At 46.4% G+C, this 25157-nt stretch overlaps 1 protein-coding gene across 2 annotated transcripts in view; it reads left to right on the top strand.

Moving 5' to 3' along the window:
• Positions 1-25157, top strand: part of LOC114208904 (O-acyltransferase like protein-like) — a 59014-nt gene that overhangs the window by 7501 nt on the left and 26356 nt on the right. Inside the window, exons 2-7 of one of the 2 annotated variants that reach the window (XM_088019525.1) lie at positions 8944-9083; positions 10650-10728; positions 17982-18123; positions 19118-19326; positions 23549-23728; positions 24483-24585. In XM_088019525.1, coding sequence (XP_087875651.1) covers positions 8944-9083; positions 10650-10728; positions 17982-18123; positions 19118-19326; positions 23549-23728; positions 24483-24585 — 853 coding nt within the window. Of the gene's footprint in view, positions 1-8943; positions 9090-10649; positions 10729-17981; positions 18124-19117; positions 19327-23548; positions 23729-24482; positions 24586-25157 lie in introns of both variants that reach the window. The other variant, XM_088019526.1, reaches the window with a different exon arrangement.

Genomic DNA, 25157 nt, shown 5'->3' with positions numbered 1-25157 from the left:
ATAGCACACAAAGATCGCTTTCTTACTAACAAGGAGATCTCTAGCAATAGATTGCTGGCATTTTATGTGTATGCCCTGTATCATCAACTATAGTGCAAGGACTATTCAATTCTAGTTTTTAAAATTCTCCAATGTAACACAGCGATCTGGTAGGTGCTTAGTAAATATTTGCTGATAAATGCTGTAGATGATCATTACTTTCAGGATTTATTTGTGGCTTAGCATTCTAGAAGCTTCTGCTGCCTTCAGCTTCATGGTATAAGTGCATCCATATTTTAAAATATAAGACCACTGACCAGGGTCTGTCTTTCCTCCTTTCAAACCCAGAAGTTAATCAACTCCACATTTTAATATCCACATATTATCACCACCATGTGAGAAAGCATATCTGTCTGCCAATTAGCCCAGCAGAATTGAAACGAGTTGTTTTTCATCTTTTGGAAATGAAAACTTGAAACAATGGCCATGTGATTTGAACTAACAGGTGGGATTAATCATTAGTTTATCCTATGCCTCCCTCCCAAGACAATCACAATGTATTTTTATTTGGATGGCACCCATGGCCCAGCATCTCAGGTTCCTGACAGAAACCAATTAAGCAGGAGGCAAGAAAAGGTCAACTTGTCCCTTTGAGTTCATAATCAGAAAGGAAGCAAATGCAATTGAAAATTTGCATGCATCCAAAATAACCTCAGCCAGAAAGCCATAAATCCAATCAGTTTACAAAGCAGAGCACCAACTGGGGAAAAAAAAAAAGTAGAATTTGGTCTTCTCAAGTGAATAATTGGGTATCTCTCTATACTAGTCCTTTAGAGTTTTATCTAAGGGTAAGGTCAGGCTCAGTATTGACATCTCTCTTGTTTTTATCTCCTAGGACTCTTATAGTTCCAGATCCTTAAACTTCAGGCTACAGCATTTGGGATACTCAGTGATAGAGAAAGGAATCAGGAATCATTTAGCTTCTCTCTAGTAAGCACATCCAGTTTTTTAGATTGTTGCTGGTTTTCTTGACACACAGAGGACCTCAAAATACATTCATCGAGCTGGATTTGGGGCATTCAAGTTTAATTTTTTCAAGGTTTAATTCAATCCAGCGAATGTTTTCTGAGGTCCTCCTCTGAAATATCCATTAATGGAAACAGGACCCCTCCCTCACATGTGAGACAGACAGGTGAACCACTACATGCCTTTTAGTGTGATACACCAAGCAGGAGTCTAGACAGCTTCCCAGGGAGACCATCCTACTGCCGAGACCCAAAGGATGATTTAGCATTTTCCAGGCAGACAGGAAGGAAGGACATTCCAGGCAGAAAAACAGACAAGTGCAGGCCTGGTGAGTTCTGTATAATGGAGCAGAGGAAATGGGTGTGGGCGTGGGAGGATGAGCTTGGAGAGGCAGGTCCGGTCACGAAGGGCCTTTTAAACCACCCTGAGGAGTCCGGAATTAATCCTAAAGATCAGAGCAATTGGGCCTGGCTGCACCGAGCAACACCTGGGAAAATTTAAAAAACCAATTCATGCCCAAGCCACGCCCTGACTTCATTCTTCTTGAGGGTGAAGCCTGGGTCTTAGTATTTTTTAAAGATGCCCCAGGGGATTCTCCTGTCTGCCCAGGCTTGAGCATCACAGCTCTAGATAAGAGGCCTGCAGTTTCCCTCTAAAGGACCAGATAGTAAATACTTTGGTTTTGCGGGCTACACAGCCTCTGTTGCAACTACTGAACTCTGCCTGTATCTAGAAAGCAGCGTTAACAACACGTGAGCAAATGAGATGCTATATTCCTATAAAATTTTACTTGCAAAAATAGGGCCACAGTGTGCCAGCTCCTACTCTAGATAATGACAACTGAAGAATTTATTTTAAATATACATTGATTTTTAAATTTTTAAATATTTTATTGTTTATATATTATACTTGCTAAATAATATATGAATCTATTCTCACTGTAAAAGAATCAAAACAACACAGACCAAGTTTAAGTAGTTTTTTGTTCCCTCCTTTAATTCTCAGTCCCCTTCTTGGATGACAGTTGTTATCAATGGGTGTATATCCTTCTAGAACTTTCCAGAACCTTCTTGCATTTTTGTGTATATATATATCTACTAGAAAGATATTGTTGGGCGCCTGGGTGGCTCAGATGGTTAAGCGTCTACCTGCGGCTCAGGTCATGATCCCAGGGTCCTGGGATCGAGTCCCGCATCGGGCTCCCTGCTCCTTGGGAGCCTGCTTCTCCCTCTGCCTCTCTCTCTCTCCCCCTCTGTCTCTCATGAATAAATAAATAAAATCTTTAAAAAAAAAAAGGTATTGTTTTGGGGCACCTGGGTGGCTCAGTCATTAAGCATCTGCCTTCAGCTCAGGTCATGATCCCAGGGTCCTGGGGTTGAGCCCCACGTCGGGCTTCCTGCTCATCGGAGAGCCTGCTTCTCCCTCTCCCACTCCCCCTGCTTGTGTTTCCTCTCTCACTGTGTCTCTCTGTGTCAAATAAATAAAATCTTTAAAAAAAAAAAAAAAGAAAGATATTTTGTTTTGTAAAATTGAAAAATATTGTTCTTTTTAAAAAAAAGATTTATTTATTTGAGAGAGAGAGAGAACACTCAAGCAGGGGGTGGGGCAGAGGGAGACAGAGAATCCTCAAGCAGACTCCCCACTGAGCATGGAGCCCAACGTGGGACTCGATCTCACGATCTTAAAAAAAAAAAAAAAAAAAAGACCCTGAGATCATGACCTCAGCCGAAATCAGGAGTTGGCCACTTAACTGACTAAGCCACCCAGGCGCCTCTATATTTATTGTTCTCGAACTTTTTTTTTTCCCCACAGAATAGTATGTCTTGGAGCATTTCCCATAGCAACAAATACAGATCTATCTCATTTTCATTGTTGCAGAGCATTATAAAATATGAAAGTACCAGAGTTCATTTACCCTTTTCCTGACTGAGGTTGAACTATTTGACATTTCTGACATTAAACAGCTTTTAGTCCATAAAATGGAATTTTCATGTGGTTCAACCTAATAGTGTGTGTCTACTTTGTTGCCTTTACAGGCATTACTGCCATGACCATCTTGCCATTGCGTGCTTGTATGTGTTTCCGTGGGGCAGATTCTGAGATGCTGAATTGCTGGGTCACTGGGGATATCAGTGAGGAAGGAGCTTTTGGTTAAACTGCAGACACCAACTCTGGCAAGCTTCGGCTAAAAGGGCAGTTTATTGGCAGACTGCGGGGTGGCTCACCGGATAGAGAGGAAGGCCAATGACCTGCTGAGCCCGGGTCTCTCTACCAGTTGAGTCCATTCTGCCGCCACCCAGCTGACCACAAATAGATGAATGAAACCCAGGCTTTGCTTTGGGCCTTGACTTACTCCACACCAGCGCTGGGAGCATTTGGACCTCATGTCACAAGGAGTGGGAGGGTAGAGTGACAACTGCTTCCTGGGACCCTGTCAACTTCTGTGGTGACAGGAAAGAGCACCTTGATTTTCTGTCAAGACGATGCACAGTTGGGGAGTGGTAATTCTCCAGCATCTAGTTGCTGTTCCCAGGGACGATCGCTTCTAGGAGGCCAAATGGAGAGAACCATTTCTTCATATTCTTACTAACACTTAATTCCATCAACCTTATAATTCTTTAGCCATCAGATGAGTAGAAAAGAATGGTGTCTAATTGTGGTTTGCTGGGGAGGCTGAACAACTTTCTCAGATTTATTGGATCCTGGGATTTCCTTCTCCAAGAGTTACCTGTTCATGTCCTTTGCAGATTTTAAGTTAGCTTCTTTGACTTTTAAAAAATTACTGATTTGTAAGGGTTCTTTATATAATCCAAATACAATGCTTCATCCAAGTTTTTAATACGGTAAATATGTCCTCTTCTCTGAGAGTTACATTTAACTTTGTTCATGGTGCCTGAGAACAATGGTAAAGAAGGGAGGGACGTGGTCAGTCTTGTAATTCAGACAGTTTAGCTTAAAAGATGCTTGCTGGTTACAAATGACCAAGTGAATGGCAGCTCCAAGGTTCTGCGTGTGGTCGGAGATAGAGTCATACCGAGGGGAGGGAATAAGGGAGGCTCGGTTATTGTCATTACAGCAACAACCTGGAATACTTAGAATCATTTAAAAGAGGCCAGTGATAACAGACACCTGCTGGCTGAGCCCAAGTGGCCTGAGCAGCAGAACTGGCCAGAAGAGTCAGGAGCACATGGTGAAATTCAGGTTACCCCGGATTGCTCATCAAGGACTGTTTGCCTAGTTCTGGCCGGGAGGTTTTTAAAAATCATGTATTATTATTATTATTTTTTTAAAGGCACACATGTAAGCAGAATGCAGTTCCTTCCATCTGATTTTTAGGTTAACTCTCAGAAACCCAACTGTTAGTAAAGACAAAGACAGAAATGCAAGAAGAGATGCATAATCTGCCAAAGCTGCATGTGGAGTTTTTCTCCCTGCTCATTCTAAGGACTATCATTATCTTTAGTTATATATAAGAACTTATATACCAAACTGACAAACAAAAATGGGGTATTTTTGTGTATTTTAGAGGGCAAGAGGCTATGGGTTCAGGTCAAGATGGATTTGAACACATAGCTCTGATCCTTACTAGCTAGTTTAAATACCCAGCTCTGATTCTCGTGAGCAATTAAAAAAGGGGCAGATTTATATTGCTGTTTACATTATTTACCATCTTTTGCCTCCATTTATGAATCTGTAAAATGGAGATTAAAATGATTACTCATAATCTCATAGGATTGTGTGAGGGGTAAAAGAGATAATGGACAGAAGGCATTCAAAACAGTGCCTGGCACATAATAGGCTCCATATGTTGATTGTTGTTGGCATAATGTGAAGATCTGGCTCTGTCAGCATAGGTCACACCAAGTAATTTTAAGGGAAAGTGATCAACTGGACCATATTAATCAAGCTTAAAAGAAAATCCAACTGTATCCTATTTACTATATTCTCGAAGCTAATGACAGTGAATTGAACAAATATGTATACTACATGAAGCTGAATTATTGGAACAGCTGGTCATCAAAGATTTAAAATAAACACAGTAGGAGAGCATGGGTGGCTCAGTCAGTTGAGTGTCTGACTCTTGGTTTCCGCTCAGGTCATGATCTCAGGATCGTGAGGACGGGCCCCACACTGGGCTCTGTGGTCAGAGGGGAGTTTGCTTGAGATTCTCTTCCTCTCCTTCTCCCTCTGCCCCTCCCCTTCTCTCTCTCTCTTTCAAATCAATAAATAAATCTTTAAAAAAAATAATAAAAATAAACACGATAAATAGAATCAGAGAGCTAATGGAGAACATTGGTAATACAAAGTGTGAATAAGAAATCATAAAGTCAAGGGGCGCCTGGGTGGCTCAGTTGGTTAAGCATCTGACTCTTGATTTCAGCTCAGTCATGATCTCAGGGTCCTGGGATCGAGCCCCACGTGGGACTCCATGCTCAGTGGGGAGTCTGCTTAAGGATTCTCTCCCTCACCCTCTGCCCCTCCCCTGACTCACGTGCATTCTCTCTCAAATAAATAAATCTTTTAAAACATCATAAAATCAAAAGGGACTATTAGAGTAAAACTAATTGAAATAGATAAATAGCATAATAGATGGGGTAAGTAGTAAGGTAGATGGAGGCCACGGACCACCAGGAGCTAGAAAATCCATTTAGGAGAACGCGCTAAGTATGGCCGGAAGGCATAAAGATCTGGGAAACGAAACACTAAGAGATTTTGAGGCCAGAAGTGCCGTCGAAGGAGAAATGTAACCAAACAAGCAAAAGGAAGGAAATACTTAACAAATAATTGCAATATTTTCTCCAGAATTAAAAGAAGATAAAAGACGTCAGATTGAAATGGTTTGCGGAGCGCCAAACCAGACCGATAAAGGAAAATTCATATCCCGTCGTACCCGTCAGGACCCACCTAAACTTAAGAACATGAAAAACAATGAGGAAATTGTAAAAATTTCCAGAAAGAAAGATAATCAGACACCTGACTTTGAAATGACAAAGGCAGAGCTAAAAGAAAAACAGTATGGAAACTGAGTAACATGTTACAGATAACCCCTGTGTCACAAAAAGACCTGATAGTGGAGGGTTCACAACATGCTCACAAAACACTTAGAACGCTGGGTGACAGTGAAAACACCAGCCATCAAAATTAAAAATTCTAAAAATGGAAAAGCTGCCCAATACTCTCTAATAAATAAATAAAATCTTTAAAAAAATAAAAATAAAATAAAATGCTATCCAGTTGTTTTAACTTCCATTTCTCTAATTACAAAGAACTCAGGATATTTTTGTTTGTCAGCCAGCCATTGAAGTTTTCTCTTCTGTGAAGTACTGTGTGTATCCTTTGCCCATTGTTAATGGATTTGCTCTTTGATGTGCAAGAGCTCCTTGTTACTCTAAATACTGGTCCTTGTCTACCTGAGTCACTGAAAACATTTAGACTCAGTAGGTTATCTGTGCGTTCCTGATCCACAGCGTCCTTTGTTGGACAGAAATCCATTCTTCTGAGCCTTCACTTTCTGTTCCAGTCTTTCGACAATCTTTGTTCTAGTCAAGACTGGCTACATAATTGGCAGGGCTAATGCAAAATGAAAATGCTCACGGCCTCTTGTTTAAAAATTATTAAGAATGTTGAGATGGTGACAGCAGATCACACTTAAAGCAAGTGTGGGGCCGGTGTGACCGCAGAGGTCACATGCCCACGAAGCCAGTCCTGGTTCTAATACCGGAACCATATGGTTTTTATTACTATGGATTTGTAGTATATTGTGTATCTGCCTTCAGTCTTCTTTTTTTTTTTTTTTAAGATTTTATTTATTCATTTGAGAGAGAGCACGAGCTGGGGGAGGGGGATGGGCAGAGGGAGAAGCAGGCTCTCCTCTGAGCTGAGAGCCCAAAGCGGGGCTCTTGATCCCAGGAGGTTGGGATCATTGACCTGAGCTGAAACCAGACCCTTAAACCAACTGAGCCACCCAGGTGCCCCTGCCTTTAGTCTTCTTTTCAAAGTTGAGCTAGTTAATTTGTAGACCATTAAGGATTCATGTAAATTTCAGAAAATTTGTATTCAGAAAATTTCAGAAAAAGTTTATTGAGCTCCTTGGAACATCCAACTAAAGTACTGATTGAAATTGCTTCAAATTTATAGATTATATGGGGTAAGTTGACATCAGTTTTGTATTAAGCCATCATTGGATGTCATGCAAATTACTCCTGTCTTTTTTTGTGTCCTTACATGAGATTTTACATTTTTCCTTGGTAATCTTAAATTGTATAAACAATTCCTATTCTATTTTTACTACTTCTGTGTTTCAACTCTATACAAGCTTTTTTTTTTTTAAGATTTTATTTATTTATTTGAGAGAGATCACACACATGAGCAGGGGCAGAGGGAGAGGGAGAAGCAGACTCCCTCGCTGAGCAGGGAGCCGTTTATGGGGCTCAATCCCACGACCCTAAGATCATGACCTGAGCTGAAATCAGACCCTTAACCAACTGAGCCACCCAGGTGCCCCTGGATAGCATTTTAACTATATTTTTCTTTCCTAAATAAGCTCTACACTCAATGTGGGTCTTGAACTCATGACCCTGAGATCAAGAGTTGTATGCTCTACTAACTGAGACAGCTAGGTGCCCCTGGATAGCATTTCATATCCATTCATTGCCAAAAACATGAAAGCTGGACGATGCAAAGAAGAAATAGGAATCGGCATCTCTGGGGAGGGTATATTGGGGGAGTCACTCCGGAGCACAATCTGGTGGGATTTACCAGTATTTGTCTACTTTATGACTCAGCAATCTCACTCACGGTTGTATATCTGGTGTGTGTATCTGAGCGAAAGCCTCACGTAGGTCTGTATGGAGACACTCGGGGTGTTTCTGTGGGTTGGAGGCCATCTCTGTGTTCATCACCCAGGGAATGGCTGAGTCTAAGATTGTGATGAATTATTCCAAGTAGTTAGAAGGTCTGAGCATAGTAACACCATAAATATAGCATGGATGACACCACAGACGTAGCCCCGAGTGACATTTGTAGAAACAGGAGATCTGAATCACAAAATCATTTATATAAATTATAAATACACTTACACAAAACAAGAACACCTACGAAAGAGAGGACAGATGTCAAACGTCCCGGCGGGGGAGTGGTAACAGGGAAGGGAGAGATGAAGAAAAATGAAAGGAGGGGCGCCTGGGTGGCTCAGTCGTCAAGCGGCTGCCTTCGGCTCAGGTCATGATCCCAGGGTCCTGGGATCGAGCCCCGCATCGGGTTCCCTGCTCCGCGGGAAGCCTGCTTCTCCCTCCCCCACGCCCCCTGCTTGTGTTCCCTCTCTCGCTGTGTCTCTCTCTGTCAAATAAATAAATGAAATCTTTAAAAAAAAAAAGAAAAATGAAAGGAAATGAATTATTTAAAAATAAAGGACACAAGGACACATGCGAACATAAACAAAAGAGCTTTGCAGGACCAGGGTGAAGAGTGCCATTAACGGTGGAACGTGGTGACTGCTCTGCTCCTGAAGGAGCAAAAAAAAAAAAAAAAATTAACTGTCTAAAATAAGATCCCACAAAACTGGATAAAAAATGTTAAAGACTGAGTATTTTCTCCTGGCTGTAAGGGGGAGAAAGAAAAGCTACCAGTTTTTAGCTACGTCTTTTGACTCCCACAAAGCATTTATTATTTAAAAGCATTCAGATTCCTAATTTTTTTTTCAGCAACAGACCAGGCAACCAACACGAGAACATACATCACTGTTCTCCCTCAGTGAAGACAGCGGCTGGGGATACAAGATGCAGGCTTGCAGAGTGGCATCTAAATGCATCTGTCTCTCTTCTTTTTTCCGTCATTTCAGACTGATTGCTTTAGGAGGTGGAACCGAGTGCCTATAAATTCATTTGAAAGTAACAGAAAGAAGCTAACCTTGCCTACTTCTTTTGCTTTGCAATTCAGTGTACGACTCCGTCGGGAAGCTTGGGAGCAACGTTCTTAACGGAAACGTGGACAGGCTGGGATCTTACAGTGAGTGCCTCTCCACGCACGCTCCCTCGGGGAGCTTCCGAGGGCAGTACTGCAAACTGCATATCCTGCAGGTGAGCGTGGGGGATGTGCACTCATGCTCTCCGGGGACAGCTGAACTTCGTGATAGGGAACCCCGTACAACCCCATCGCTTGTTTTTCTTAATAAAAAAGCCCAAAACTCTAAAGATGTTCGGCAAAACGTTAAAACTAAATTGCAAATGGCTGCACTTGCATGTTCGGAGTGTGGGACGTTACAGGAGGCAGTTGTCCACAAACCGCCTGGGCCTTCAGACATTCCTCCCGCCCCATCGTATGGGGCAAGCCTTCTGGACAACCTTCCCGTGGAATCCAAGGTCAAGTCCCAGCCAATGTTTTTGGCCGTCAACTCCTGACTCACCATCTGTTTTTGGAATACCAAAAGGTATCTCAGAGCTCTGAGATAGGAATTTGAGGTTATTTTTGCAGCTGGGCCCAGACTTCTGTGAACATCACTGCATCTGCCTGAGGTCACAGGGCTTATTATCTTCAAAGCACGATAGTTCTTTTACTGCTGGAAAATAAAACCAGGAGCAACACAGCCTCCTGTTAAAGACAAAAATAGACTTTATGACATCACACCACACTAACATACAAATAACGGGTTGGCTAGAAACAGTCATATAAAATAGCAAGAAGAAATCCAAGCTCTCTAATATAAATGCTATAAAACAGTCTTGCAATGGTTAATCATTGGAGATAGAGAAATTATCACCCAACTCCACTTGTCCCACTGAGGGTTATGATAATGATTGCTTGAGAGTTTAATCAGTGTGTACAAATGTTGTATCTTATTTCTGAAGCAGATGAATGGTTTTGACATCAGAGCAAAAGGTCAGGCCTACACAATCATGTAAGTTACATGTTTAGAAGAAGCATTCCGGAAATTTTTATTTATTTTTATTTTTTATTTTTTTAATTTTTTTTTTAAAGATTTTATTTATTTATTTGAGAGGGAGAGAATGAGAGAATGAGAGACAGAGAGCACAAGAGGGAAGAGGGTCAGAGGGAGAAGCAGACTCCCTGCCGAGCAGGGAGCCCGATGCGGGACTCGATCCCGGGACTCCAGGATCATGACCTGAGCCGAAGGCAGTCGCTTAACCAACTGAGCCACCCAGGCGCCCCCCGGAAATTTTTATTTACGTTTTGATCTTTTCTTTATCGGGACAGGCGTTCTAAACACGGGCTTGACTGATGAATAAAATCTTTGCTTGAGATGTTGTGTCCTGTCACAGAGAAATCGCCACTTGGCAATTCTGTTGGAAATCGTAGGACCGTCAAATCTTAGTATGACCCGTTCCAGGGGGGGCGAGGGGGGGACAGATGCATGGGGGCAGATCCCACCCTGGTGCTGGCTTTGTAAATAATCAGCTGCGTACTTTGATTTCAAGATGAGTGCATCTGATCTTCTGTAAATTTAACTCGAACCACTCTGTAATGGGACAGCCATCTCCAAAGATGTCAGCAAACTTCTTTCAGTACCTTTCTCTCCCGTCCTAATCTTAATTCTTGGGCAGCCCACAGCAGAGGCCTTAGAAAAGATGGCGCATGTAGGATGTGAATATTAAAATGAAAGAGCGTTGTGGCATTGTGTTTTCCAGGATGGAGCCGAATACAGCGTGGGGGTGTGTGTCCCTGATTCTTGCGCCGAAGAGGATGTGACTGTGATGTCTCAGTTGGGTAGGTCCGAAAGATACCCAGGGAAACTATTTTCTTAGCATAAAGTTTGAAGACTCCCAACTCCTTGGAGCCCAGAAAGGCCATTCCTTCAAGAATGACCAACCTTTCATCCTGACAAGTCCAATACCCGGAGAACAATGGCATTTTGGGGATTTGGGAATGGAGGCCGAGGGCTAGGAAAGGAGTAGGTAGGAAGGAGGAGAAAGAATAAAGAGAAGGTAAGGGCTGAATCTTCACACAATCAAAGCTGAAATGTAAACAAGCTTCCAGGCGCTCACAGCGGCCCCGTTAGGCCCGAAGAGAGGAGGTGGGCCGAGTGGCGTTTCCATACCGTGAACGTTCTCTGCTGTGGCCCATGTGTGGGAATCTGTCAGCTGCCAAGTCCATTCTGAACTGGGATTGTGTGCAGCTGATGTGTTGTCATGGATTAGCGCTAGGAGCCCCGCGTTTGGTCCTGATTGTCACCTCGCAGCTGTGTGATCCTGGGCAAATCACTTAATCTGCCCACATTTTAGTCACGTCCTCTGCACGGAGAGGGGTGGACCTGGAAGTTCAGTGTGGCTCCAACTCTCTGAAGGCTTGCAGGCTCTTCTGACCTTCGCCTCACAGAATGAATACACTTCAGTTCACATGGAAACTGGTTTGGTTTCCTCTAATTCTTTCAAAATGTTCAAAGAAAGAGTTTTAAAGCCCAGAAGTTTTACTGCTAGCATCTTTTGTATTTATTCCGGTTATCAAATAAGAACTGACACGACACATTAAAAGCAAGACACTATTTCTCTACACTGACTGAACCCTTCTGACACCAAATGTGTGTGTCTCCCCCCTCACATTCCTCAATTCTGACACTACCTTGAGAGAGTGCTGACCCCACAGGTTAAGGGCTCATTCCCACAAGACTATCCCCCACTAAAGACACTAATCCCAAGTAGTGGGTCCTGAGGTTACCCACACTTCTGTCTGACGTGGCTACAAATAAAGGGTTCCCGTAGTATCTTCCACAGGTTTGATAATTCACTCTCATGGCTCACAGAATGCAGAGAAACAGTTTACTATTACTGGCTTATTATAAAGGAAGAGCCAAATGGAAGAGATGCACAGGACAAGCTATTGGGAAGGGACGCAGAGCCTCCTCACCGTCTCAGGGTGACCCTCCGTCCCAGCACCTCCATGTGTTCACCAGCCCAGAAGCTCTCAGAACCCCTTTGTGTAGAGTTTTCATGGAGGTTCCATTATGTAGGCACAATGGATTAAATCACCGGCCATTGGTGATGGACTCAATCTCCGGCCCTCCCCGAGGCGGGGGATGGGGCTGGAAGTTCCAATCCTCTAATCCCAAGACTGGTTCCTCTGTCAATGAGCCCCTTCCTCCTGGAGTCATCTTGTTAGCATCAACTCAAGTCTTGTTGAAAGGAGTTTATTATGAATAAGAGCACGCCCTCCTCCTACCCCCCCTCACTCAAGAAATTCCAAGGGCTTTAAGAGCTCCGTGCCAGGAACCCAGGCTGAAGGCCAAATATAGATTTCTTATTATATTGCAATATCACACACGTATTAAACATCTTCTTTCAAGTGTTGATATGGCCGTTAGTTTTCAATAAACTGACACTGTCCTCTGAATTTATGATTATCCCTCCAGATTCGGGTCCAGTATCTGTCTCCCTAGACAAATATTTGATGTGCTGTTAAAAAGAAAACCAATTGTTATGAGTTAAATCTCAATTTCAGTTCTGGTTGGCGAGGCCATCAATATCCTAGCAACGAAGATGAATGTGCAAAGTTGTTATTAGATTAGCATTTCAAGTGAATAAGTGGCTCGCTCAGTCTGAGTTAATGTTCATTATTATTTAAGAGATTTATCAATTAGCCTCATTTCTTCTGGCTAATGCTAAGCTGATTAGCCAGAGTTGACATTAGAATAAAGTGGAAGGTGAGACGCTATTATCAATACAAAGATATCTTGATTGTCTTTGAGGACCTGGGAAAAGGAAGGGCCCTGCCTGGGGTGGGCCGAGCTGACAGGGTAGATGTATTCGGGGAGCTTCGTGGGCTGTTCCCTAAAGCTTTTTGGTGGAGTTGCCATTATTTCCTTTACAGCTGTGGGGGCAGCCAGCCCAGCGATGGTGCCCTGTAGCTAGCCATGTGCAGGCTCCGCTCCCCCAGAGCAGGAGAGCAGGGGCTTCCCAGGTGGGGACCGTCACAGACAGGCCTAGAAGAAACAAGCCCAAGGGGCGCCTGGGTGGCTCAGTTGTTGAGCGTCTGCCTTCGGCTCAGGTCATGGTCCCAGGGTCCTGGGATCGAGCCCCGCATCGGGCTCCCTGCTCGGCGGGAAGCCTGCTTCTCCCTCTCCCACTCCCCCTGCTTGTGTTCCTGCTCTTGCTATCTCTCTCTCTGTCAAATAAATAAATAAAATCTTGAAAAAAAAAGAAACGAGCCCAAGATCCCAGAGAGAGGGGAGATGATTCTGGGCAGGGCAGAAGGTATTGCTTCCAGGCCAAAAAACTGCACCGTGTGGTTGCCATAGGATCTTATAACATTTCAGTCACCTGACTCGGTGTGAGTTCTTGAGAATGAAAATATGTCACACCGGGGTGTGAGAGTGTGGACTGAAAGGAAGCCAACCTCAAAGTAGGTTAGTTATTTATTCGTTGTCTTCCTGAGGACAGTGGCCCAGGAGACAGTAATTCAGGTTGCCCTGAGGAAGGGCTCCGAAGCCCGTCAGCTAAAGGGGAGATTCTATACGGGAAGCAAAAGGGGGAGGCACGCTTGCAAGCAGTTCTCCAAATACATGTGAATCACAAGGCATAATTTGATCGGTTGTAAAAATCAAGGTTTTCTGATTTCCACAGGGACACGTGGAAATTTTTTTAAAATTAGTTAATTTATTTATTTGACAGAGAGAGACACAGCGAGAGCAGGAACACAAGCAGGGGCAGAGGCAGAGGGAGAAGCAGGCTTCCCGCCGAGCAGGGAGCCCGATGCGGGGCTCGATCCCAGGACCCCGGGATCATGACCCGAGCCGAAGGCAGACGCCTAACGACTGAGCCACCCAGGCGTCTCAACCCTTCAGTCATCTTAATACGTTATATTTCTGGGGAGCCTGGGAGGCTCAGTCGGTTAAGGGTCTGGTTTCGGCTTCTTTGTGGGAGATCACATGTGTGTGCAGAGGGGGGAGAATCAAAAGCATTGGGAGTCACTCATTTGGGGAACCCTCCAATTTAGTGAGTAGGAAAAGGCCGTGTGTGCCCGAAGTGAGAGGCGGTCAGGAAGTACCCACTGGAGCTCCCGGGGAGAGCGCGGGGCAGGGTGTCGTGAAGGGGAGCTCTGGGGAGCTGCGGGGCTGGGGGCAAGAGCCACACTGGAGGGGGCAGAAGGGCACGTGCGGGCCCGAGTGGGCCTGCGAGAGCGAAGCGGCTGCTGATGGCGTGTGGCAAGATGTTGGTGGGAAACAGATCAGAGGTCTCCTATTCCCCTGTAGAGACCTAGAATCTGGCCGTGTAGACACTTAGCTTCGCTCGACTGCACACAGGCTGCCAGCTGGATTTATTTACTACGGCAGGATTTGGCACGGGGTGTTGGTGCTTCCCCTCGGTGCTGCTAGGACCAAGGACATTGAGTCCGGTCATTTGGTGAGGGAGGCCGGGCCCAGCAGACCCAGCCGTCCACAGGCAGCCCCATTCCAGAGTCTCGGCCGGGTTCCCGGGCCCCGCGCTGCCTCGGCCCGTGTCGCCATCTGGCAGGTCTCCGTGTTTGGGTGGCTAGGGCTGTCCCTAACAAAATACCACAGACCGGGGGGCTTAGCACCACAGATGCACCTCTCCCGGTTCTGGCGACTGGAAGTCCCGGGTGCTGGGGGCGGCTGGGCTGGTCTCTCCCAAGGCCTCTCTCCTGGGCTTGCTCGCTGGGTGTGTGCTCACATGTGTGTGTCCAGTCTTCCTTTCATACAAGGACACCGGCTGGATTGGATACTGTGATGGACTCGTTTTCACTTAATCACCTCTCTAAAGGCCCTACCTCCAAATACGGTTGCGATCTGAAGTCCTGGTGCTTAGGGCTGCAACATAGGAATCTGGGGGGTTGGGGGGGGCACAATTCAGTCTGTAAGAGTCTCTTCCCAGATGCCCTTTGATTTTAGGACCTCCAGGGCCCAATTCTGTTCTACTCACTCTCTTCCTCTTCTGATGCTTGGCCCCCTGGAGTCCTGTGATCTCCCCGGGAGGAGGGTAGGCGCCTTGGGGGCTGGGGGAGTGGTGTCTGCAGTGCAGCCCTCGGACCTAGGCCCCCCACTTTAGGGACCACTCCTCCGGCTTTCCTCTGGCTGTGTCCTCCCCGATGAGATGCCTGTGGGATCAAGGGGACATACCCACCTTCCCCTTCTCTTCCAGTCACTCTCTGAGTATCTAGAACCCCAGAATTCCCTGCCCAGCTGGCTGCCAGCCCCCCTCTAAGGGGGGGATGTGGGGGAGGGTCAGGGAGGTGGGGCTGAGGTTGTCCACACTCCACAGGTAAGGCACTTGGTGATATAGGAGCAGGGAGAAGGAAGGAAGAGAAAAGTGGTGGGCTGGGAGCTGGAGGGGGCTGCCCTGCAGAGCCTCCCCACCATGTGTTCTTACCCCTGAGGGAATGGGGGGGATGGGCCTGAGTGTCTGGAGGCCAAAGCTGATGATGACTTCAGTGTAACCAAGTTTAATTCTTTGGTTACTTCCCCCAGCGCGCACACACACACACACACACACACACACACAGCATCGTTCTGGCTTCTTGGCTCAGCCAGAGCTATCCCGCGGTTCACAAGTGTAAGTATCCAGCCCCTTGGAGTATCTTTGGGGTCACGAGGGCAGTGTTAACCCTCCTCTGTCCTTCACGGTCTGGACACTGTTGCTCAATGCTTCAGACTCTATCCAGGGGCAAGCACTGACTCTGGAAGGGATTCCCCTGAGGTGACGGAAGTGAAGTGGGTTGTAACTTGCTTTAATTGGCTTTGGGGCCTGTGAGGCAGCCCCCTTAGGATTCAGATGCAGGAAGATGATTGTTGGAGACAACTGGGAACACTTTCTGGCCGCTGTGCAGCCTGTGCTTCTTGAGACAGGAAGAGTCAGACCTAAGGAAAAGCAACTTTTAAAAACAATGGAAGATGAAGGAAGTGTAATCTGGAAGGCCAGACATAAACGTTATCATTCTGTTCCTAATTCTGTTGTCTTGTACTTCTTGTTACATTCAGGGCCCTAAGTTACATTTTTTTAAAAAGGTTTTTAAGAGTGTAGATAAACTACGAAGGTTTTTGCCATCTTGATTTTGGATTTCCCTGTGGCCTCCAGTACGTGCTGTGCAGTTAAGGCTGACAAAGGAAGGTTCTGGCTGCTGTGGTCTCTGAGGAGGTTTGCAGGTCCCCGCAGGGACGGAGCTGGGCTGTGCCTTGTAGGTCTGGGAGGTTGACTTCCTCGGGGCATCCGGAGTCATCAGGCTGGAGGGCCTGATTCACAGGGCTTGGAGGCTCCGGAGTGGTTCATGGATCAAACAGAAGGCCAGTTGATTCCTTTTAAAATTCCAGCGAGGATGGACATGGCGGCTGGTCAATACGCTTCTGTTTCAGTGGAAGAGTTTATTTGGTAAATTCAAGTACAACCAGGCAGTAACTGTTGCGGGGGGTGGGGTGGGGTTGGGGAGGCATTGATTCAGAGCAAATGGAATCGGATACTGAGGAAACTGCCGCCATGTCCCCTCTGGCGACCTGCTTGATGGAGCACCCTCACCCTTGGCCAGTGCTGACGACACGTGGACAACCCCTCCTTCCTATCTCCACCCTTAACAGGTCACGATTAAGAATCACAATTAACACATATTATTAATCTTGTAGTGACCTATTGGGACATTTCAGAAACCCTCTGGTCATACTCATGGAGGTAGAAGGACCTTAGAAGACACCATGTCCAACCTACCCTTCCTCATTAGCCAGAGGAGGAAATGAGACCCAGAGAGGTGAAGTAACTTACCCAGGGTCACACAGCAAGCAGGCTCAAACCCAAGCCTCCTGAATGCAAGTCTAGGCAACGTGTTGTGGTAAAATGAGGTAGCGTGAGGAAATAAAAAGACCGCACTCTTCAGGTTCATACAGACCTGAGTGGGTTCGTTCCGTCCCTGCCACTTAGCGGCAATAATAGAGACAGCGATGTTTATTGGGCTCTGACTGTACCAGGCACTTCCTAAGGGCTTTCTAGCTATTGCTACATTTGGTTCTCACAACAATCCTATAAGGAGCTGTTATCTCCATTTTACCAAGGGGGAAACTGAGGCACGGAGCAATGAAGTCACTTGTTCATGGTCATATTATAAAGAGTAGATACAGGCCCTCAAACTGCAGAACCTGTATTCTTAGCCACTATGCTTAAGTGCATGAGTATCCGAGGAGAATTTTCCTTGTCTGTAAAATAAGGTCAATAAAAGTTTCTTGTAGGTTGTTGATGGATTAAAGATAATGTCCAAAACATGTCTCATACCTAATGGGCACTTAATATTTTATTTTTTTGGTATTTATCATTGCCATTCCCCAACCTTTGCCAAAGTTCTGGAAGCTCCTTGGTCCTGTGGCGCTCAGTGTGTGTGCTCTGATCAGCAGCACGAGCACCTGGTTTCTTGTTAGAAATGGAAATTTTCAGGTCCTCCCCCACCCCCGACCTACTGCATCAGCCCGCAGGGATTGCTCCAATCTATGGAGCAACCCTCTAGGTAATTCTGGGGCATGCGAAAGTTCCAGACCACGGCCCTCATCTTACCACTAATACCCCTAGTAATTACTTGCAGTGACCATGAGTTATGCCCTGAGTTGGTGCTTCTGAGTGTCCATTTTAAACCCCACCTTTCCCTAGCCTGTGGGCTTCCACTGTATTTTTTCATTTCATATTGCATTTATCTCTCTCGTGGGAACCTGTTTGCAAACGGATTTGAGCTGACCATGGCACCTTTTAGGATTGTCCTTCCCAGTGCTGTGCTGGGAGAGGATTCGAGAGTCTGGGCGGGCTACAGATTCTGGAGAGTACGGTCCCCATTGCCCTGGGTTGAGTTCCTCCTCCTGTGAATCTCAGCATCTTCGTGCCTTATTTTCCCCATCTGTACATCAGATATGTGAAAAGCCAGCTGCCCTTTTTAATGTCAAAGTTTTGTTTTGAAATAATAGATAGGAAGGCTCTTGGAGAAGTATATTTATTGCAAAATAAAGTATTATTAATACAGTCTCTCTTTTTTTCCCTTGGTAGATATTTTAAGATTCAGAAATACTTCATTTTTGGCCCCTTCTCTTTCTCTCTTTACAATAAATTCTTCCTCCTCAACTGGCGTGGGTGTGGCTAGATGCGCTACTGGAATGTTCCCCTTCGACACCTTCGTTGCAGTGTGTCTGTGAGTATGGGCATCTGGGGTCCCTGGTTGGGATGTGTATGTCGGGGCTATGTTATCAACTTCCCTCCACCAACAACGCATAGTCCGTTAATTTTCATTCCTGAGTGATGTCTGGCCAACGTTTCATGGGAGATCACCGTGTACCTTAAACGAGAAAATTCGGAGATGTTCAAGAGGAAGGCTGACCACACCCACATGTGATTGAGTTTCAGAGTCACTGAGAAATGTGTCCTGTCTGGAAATAGTCCTGTTCCTGTCGTGTGACCTCTGAAGATTAATTTCTTTTATTTGAGGCAAGGCTTCTCCCACAAACACCTCAGCAATCCTGCCTGTTACTTTTTGTTTGCATCATGCATTGGTCCTCCAGACAAACTAATAGAATTGCTGGCCTGTAGCTGGGATAATCGATAAGAGGCTTTCCTGGAAACCTCATTTATATAACTGCCCCCCTGGGAGATGTCCATGTCTTTACCGCCACCCCGTCACCCGCATCAAAGGCTACCTTTATAAAAACGAGTACCAGTTTGATCGATTAAATAAATTGGTTTAATGAACATTTTAAAAAATTGGTAACAAGGAGTTCTTTCCCCCAAGTTTAGATGCCATTCCTACTTTTCACTCCTGTTTCTATGCATGTGTGTGAGTTGGGTTCTTATTCATTTTGAAACTATATAATTCAGGTGAAAGATATGAATCCTTAGTCATATCAGCTGCAAGTGTCTTCCTCAGTGTTTGGGTTGCTTCTGTTTATTTATTTATTTATTTATTTATTACAATTATAGTAAGGAATTTAGTGAAATCCATTCATCTTTGCTTTCATCATTTCTTTCATTATTTATTCTAGAACGCCACTCCCACCCCTTAAAACTGTTCGATATTTATCTGTATTTTAGTCGGGGGCTTGAGTGGTCTGTTTTTCCCTGGCCCTTTTCTCTCATGTTCCCGTGGCACTGATGTGACGTGGGCCTTGGTGAAACCTGTCTTCTTCCTGCAGGTGCCTCACCTTGCTGGGCATCTTCCTGCCCCTGGCCGGGACTGTCTACGTGGCATTCAGTGGGAGGGGGTCCGACGACGGGGCGCCACCCGCCGCTCCGGTCCCTGACGGGAGTCTGCCTTTGACAGAGACACAGAGGACTGAACTGAGAAGCAGAGCGGGTTGCCCGGCCCATCTCTCACTATCAGGAACCCCAAGCAGAGGAAAAAGTAGGCATTTTAAGAAACTAAGACCACTCCCAAGAGGTGACTCAGATGAGTCGTAGTTGGGAAATAAATCCTACGGTGCTGGAATCTGGTGAATGCCCCACGGCTTCTAAATGCCAGTGTGGAGGTTGGGTCTCTGCTCTTTACAATTCGGTCTTTGTTTGCTATCGGAGTGTTAAGGCGAGGTCGCTGAAAATGCTGCTTTCTTTCTCGGGTACAATTATCCAGTGTGTCTTTGTGCTACCCAATGACTAGGTCAGAACAGAGCTTGGGTTTCACTGGAGTAATCCTTTAGAGAACAATTACATGATCCCAGTGTCTATTTTCAGTGTTGCAGCTACGCAGATGACTCACAGAACCCTCCTGGCATCACTAAGGTAAAGGATCTACGTATAAATCGAAGCCAGGGAGTAAGTGTGCAACTGGCTTAAAGGCTGGCGGAGGGTAGCTGAGCCAGAGCGAGATAACCCACTTAGTGAAGGGAGAGGAGGACAGCAGTTAGCGGTTGGTCACCTTGTGTTGTGTTTCAGTGACAAGTCAAGAGCATTTCCTTCATTTCTGCCTGCCCATATGGCAAGGCAAAGACACCCCCCCTCCACACACACACTCTGAAACAAGAATAGTGTCCTCGTGCAAAGACCTTTAGGACGTGGGGAATCATGTTCAGCAGAGCCCCTGCAGGTGCACATAATTGGCCTTCCCTTCTTCCAACTAAGGGGATAAAAAATAAGACACGATTTCAATGAATGGTCCAAAAGATTATGAGTATGTGATCAAGTAGCTTCGGGGAGTATGTCCCCTGTGGAGGGCACAGTGATGATTTTATCCGATCCCGTTTGGGATCTTCAGGCAAAACCAAAAACAAAGGTACCACCACCACAAACTCCCAACAGCAAGGAAAGCAACACAAAGCGTGTTTGTGTTAGGATGATGTAACAGAAGAGCTGAGAACGCTCGCCCTCCTTCCCAAGTCAGAAGGCGGTCCCTCTGCACCCACGGTCATCCTTGTGGGAAGCGTTCATTGTTAGGCTCCTGCACGGAGTCAGTCCCTGCTGCTCTGTAATTTCTACTCACAGGCCCTCGTTTGGCCCTTCGACTTAGTCTCTTGTTTCAATTCCTCCACATCAGAGACTGGGGACCAGTTATGATGGGCTCCCCCAAATCTCAGAGCCCATCAGTGTCTCCTCATGTGATGTGGTTCAAGAACTCGGCTCCCCGGCTGCCACATAGAAGCTTCCATCGGCATGGCAGAAAGAGCCCATGCTTAGCGATCCCTGGTCAAACCTGCCTTGGTTTCTAACTCTGCCCTTGGTCAGGTTGTCTGACACTAGGAAAACTCAGTCTCCACCTGCGTAAAATGGGGGCATACCAATGGGATTTTTTGAGGGAATTAAATGAGATAATGTGAACTGTCCTCCTGATTTGTTGCTCTTTTCCTCATTCTCTTCCCTTAAGCCAGAAGTGGGAAAGGGGAGCAACTTTTTTTTTTTTTAAAGATTTTATTTATTTATTTGAGAGAAAGAATGAGAGAGAGAGAGAGAGAGCACATGAGAGGGGAGAGGGTCAGAGGGAGAAGCAGACTCCCTGCCGAGCAGGGAGCCCGATGCGGGACTCGATCCCGGGACTCCAGGATCATGACCTGAGCCGAAGGCAGTGGCTTAACCAACTGAGCCACCCAGGCGCCCAAGGGGAGCAACTTTAATTGGCCAAGCCCTCTGGCTAACACTGACCTTGCTGAGGTCAGCTGGGTTCCAGGCACCTGCCGCATGCTTCTAGTTATCAGACGGAGGGTGAGCCTGCAGTCCCCCAAATTTACCTTTGCCTATCACTAGTTGGAAGGCTGAGCTTCGGAGCTTGGCATTTTAAGGCCAGATTGCAGGATTTTAGGCAGACACACCTGGTAGGGAGTCAGCAATCAGCCACTGAAACATTAGGGTTTTGGCCCAAAATAAGACTCTCTATGATCAGGATACGAAGGTTATGTTAGCTTTTTCAGCAGCTACACTTAAGTGTGGCTTCAGAAAGGTGTATGGGGTGGGGGGGTTCCATGTTCTGTTGCTGTAGCAATTTTTTTGCATTTAATACCATCAGAGTAAAATACCACATCCTGAGTGTTTGGAAATAAAAATCGACATGGAGGGAGCCCCAGGGTCAGCATCTTTTTTCCTTTCCACTTTTCCACTCACCAGTGAGTCAAATCAACTTAAGACTACCATGTCTTTTAGAAGTTTAGAGCCAAATTGGGTATTTCAGATTCCTGGTTCTTTATCCTCCAAATAATCATTGCATTCGCTCAGAGCGGTTTCCTGTTACACGAGCCTGTCCTTTCCTACTTAGATGAGAAAAATACGAGCGCACGCTTGAGGAAGTTTCCATGAACTAAATAGCTGTGGATTTCAGCCCCTGGAAGTCAGGGCTCTTAATCTGTGTTTGGTTACTTGAAGTGAGCTCACAGTAATAATCACTGAGAAAATCCAAAGGGGCCGCAAGGTTTTCCAAAGCGCTGTCACACCCTGTGGTTCTCCAACTTCGGTGAGCCTCAGAAGCACCTGGAGGGCTTGTCACAGCCCAGGTTGCTGGTCCTGACCCTCAAAGATTCTGAGGGGGTAGGTCTGGCGTGGGGCCTGGGACTGTGCCTTTCTAACAGTTCCCGGGTGATGCTGAAGCTGCTGGGCTGGGGGCCCCCCGTTTGAGGACCGCTGACCACATGCGTCATTTCAACCGATCCTCCCCATGCCCCTTCGGCTTCTCCTTTCCATGTACAAATGAGTACAAGGGGCTCAGAGAGGCTGTCCTCCCCAAAGACCAGTTATTTTCAGACAGTGTTACAAGCTGCTACTAGTTAAGTTCACCCACAAGCAGAATTTAGCTGGAAAAAAAATCAAATGGTAGCAAAACGTATTCAGTACTCGCTTGCCAAGGTAGGCGTCAGGCCAGATGTTTGACAAATGTGCTCAAAGGCTCACAAGAGCCCTGCCAAAAAGCCTGCTCAGTTTAAAAAGTGAGGGAAGAGGTCCTGAGAGGTGGAAGAGTGGGTGAAACTGGGCAGAGCCCGGGGCCGTATCTCTCCACAGGGGCACGTGGCTTCTCGGGACCCGAGGGGGGCTGGGACTCAGGATGTAGGACATGGCAGATTGTGCCGTGCCAAGTGCTGGTGAGTGAAAATCCCTCTGTCAGGGTGAGCTCCGTGCCTTCAGGCAGGCACACTGGAGAGTGACTCCAAGGGAAAGACTCCTATTTAAAGTTGGAGCCTCAAAAAGTTTGGCAATTACATTCTCCCATTTAAGAAACTGAGTTAGGGTTCCAGCACCTGGTTATAAGCCAGATCTCATTTGTAAATAAGTCTCAATTCTGCAACCTTGCACCTGCAATGTGTAAGCACCAAGCCACACCCAAGAGAAAGCATGAGTCCCCCGGAGCGGCTTGAGCCTTCCTTTGGAGGTTCCCGGTTCACAATTCCAGCTATCTGGAATTAATCTAAGTGAGTCCAATTAAAATTTTTTAGAAATTAGAAGGAATAAGTTAAGTGGAAGGGATTAAAGCAATAGGGCTTAAGGAGTGAGTAGATCAGCTGTTATGTCATCTCATTGGTTCTTCATGCGAATCCTAAGATTGTAAGATCTACTTTGATTTCCGTTTCAGTAGATGTAGAAACACAGGCACAGAGAAGTTAACTCACTTGCCAGAGGACAGCCAGCTTCAGAGCCAGGAGCATCTACCTAGAGGGCCAGCCTCCTTAACTGCTGTGCTACGTGCCCCTCTGTTTTCATCCCTGTACTTGACAGCTAGGGATGTGGTTTGCAAGTAGTTCAGTCTTGGGAGGACAGAAGGAATGCCATTCCAGGTGGAATGCTGGCTTTATGGAGCCTGTGGTTTCTGAATGATGTCTAAGACTGCCCCCACCCCCTTTGTAAAACAGGACTGGGGTCAGGGGTTGGCATCCCTGGGGCCCGAGCTTGGACAGTGTATTCTGGGCACCGACCTCAGGGCACACATGTTAGGGCAAGTCAAGGTCTACAGCGGAGGGAGACCCCATCCGAAGGTGCACGGAGAGATCAAGAGGGGACCGTGGAGAACTGGGTTGAGCAGTCCAGGGTCACGGCGAAGGAGTGTCTGTGTGACAACCGAGATCACCCACGGTGTGTGTGTTTTGACTCATTTGTGAGGCAGCGTGTGGATTGATCTGGCTTTCAGGGTGGACGGTAACACCTGCTCTCTTGTCCAGGATTTTTAGGAGCCGTGGAGCATGCTCTGACGTGCTTTTCTTGGCAGAAGAATGTGCCGGCCGTCTGGATAATAGAGACGCCAGGGAGCCCATGCTCTGTGCTGAACGGCATCCGGGTTCTGAGTCTCCTCTGGATCATGTCGGGGCACACCAGTCAGATGACTGCATGGCTGTCTTTGGGTGAGGAGAACCGATGAGTCCTTCTGAGCAGTTGAGGAAGAGAGCTTTCCCGTGAGGGGAGCCTGTTGGGCCAGGGGCTGTGAGGCTGCAGCCTTCCTTCTGTTTCAGAGACATAGCCATGACCCCGCCACAGGTGGCTTTCCCAGGCCAGTGCCCAGCAGTCGCTTTACCTCCTCCTGGGTGTGAATCAGGCCCCTATGAGCAGGTGAGCAGTGATATACCTGAGGATGGCATATCCCTTGTCCAAAGAGCTGGATTCCTCCTGGTAATGATGAATGAATCCAGAAACTAACGTTTCTTTCTCCTGGAAAAATAGTGAAGCGTAAATAAATATTGTGCACTGGTGTTAAATTAGTGTTTCTCAGCCTTCTGCCTGTGGCCTCAGGCCACCGCCGGAAGGAGTTGCCCCAAGCAGAAGGGAAGGGGCCAGACTGGGGGGGGGGCTGAAGAAGCCCCCCAGCGATCTGCACCAGCCCATGGCGGCAGGGTGATGCTGCCGAGCCCCCGAGCTGTGGGCGCTGGGAGGGTACGAAGCAGCTCAAAGCCTTGGTTACGGGTCCATGGTAGGCACTATTGGGTGCCTTTGCCACCATTTCTTAAGTCGATCTACCTTCTCCTCTCAAGTTGTGGGGCTGCACGACATCCTCTTGATGCTATGAAAGTTGAAGGCGGTTCCTCTTGCTTGTTCTGAAAACCTAAATCACAGGACTTTCTGCTGGGAAACAAAAAGACACCGGTTTCATGTTTGTTGCAGATAATGTGCTCGAGTGGAAAACCAGAGTGCCTAAAAACCCACTGTACCTTTGTTCTCGGAGCGGCCCGTTCTATCTTGGGGTTGACACATTCTTCTTGGTCAGGTAATATGGTGTTTTCTCTGCTGTTGTGCATGTGTTTGTCTGGGGATGTGTGCGTGTGTGTGAGATGCCGTCATCACTTCAGTGAGAAATACTGAATGGCTTCATTGATTTACTCCCTTGACCTTTGCTTCTGTCCGACAGTAGATAGTACTGTTGTCATCAGCTCCTCTCTTCTGTATCTTCAGTTTGTTAAATGAGGTAGGATGGCTTCTAAAATTTTTAAGATTTTATTAATTTATTCGAGAGAGAAAGCGTGAGCTAGAGAGTGAGAAAGAGCATGAACAGGGGGGAGGAGCAGAGGAAGAAGCAGGCTCCCTGCTGAGCAGGGAGCCCCATGTGGGGCTCTATCGCGGGACCCCGAGATCACGACTTGAGCCGAAGGCAGATGCTCAATCGACTGAGCCACCCAGGCGCCCCTCTAATTTTTTTTTTTTTTTTTACAAAAGGTGATTTTATCTGAATCAAAGTTGTTTATTTCAGTGGTTCTCAAATTCTGGCCTATGGACTGATGCAAATCTGTGATAAAGTTGCCAGTTCTCACTAGAGTGAAATGTGAACAAATCTGAAAATGG

This window comes from Eumetopias jubatus, unplaced genomic scaffold, assembly GCF_037043125.1.
Source record: "Eumetopias jubatus isolate StellerSeaLion01/CBP00866 unplaced genomic scaffold, mEumJub1_p1.0 scaffold_16, whole genome shotgun sequence".
Lineage (NCBI taxonomy): Eukaryota > Metazoa > Chordata > Mammalia > Carnivora > Otariidae > Eumetopias > Eumetopias jubatus.
The sequence above is the reverse complement of the archived record's forward strand: the minus strand, read 5'-3'. Positions and strand labels throughout refer to the sequence as shown.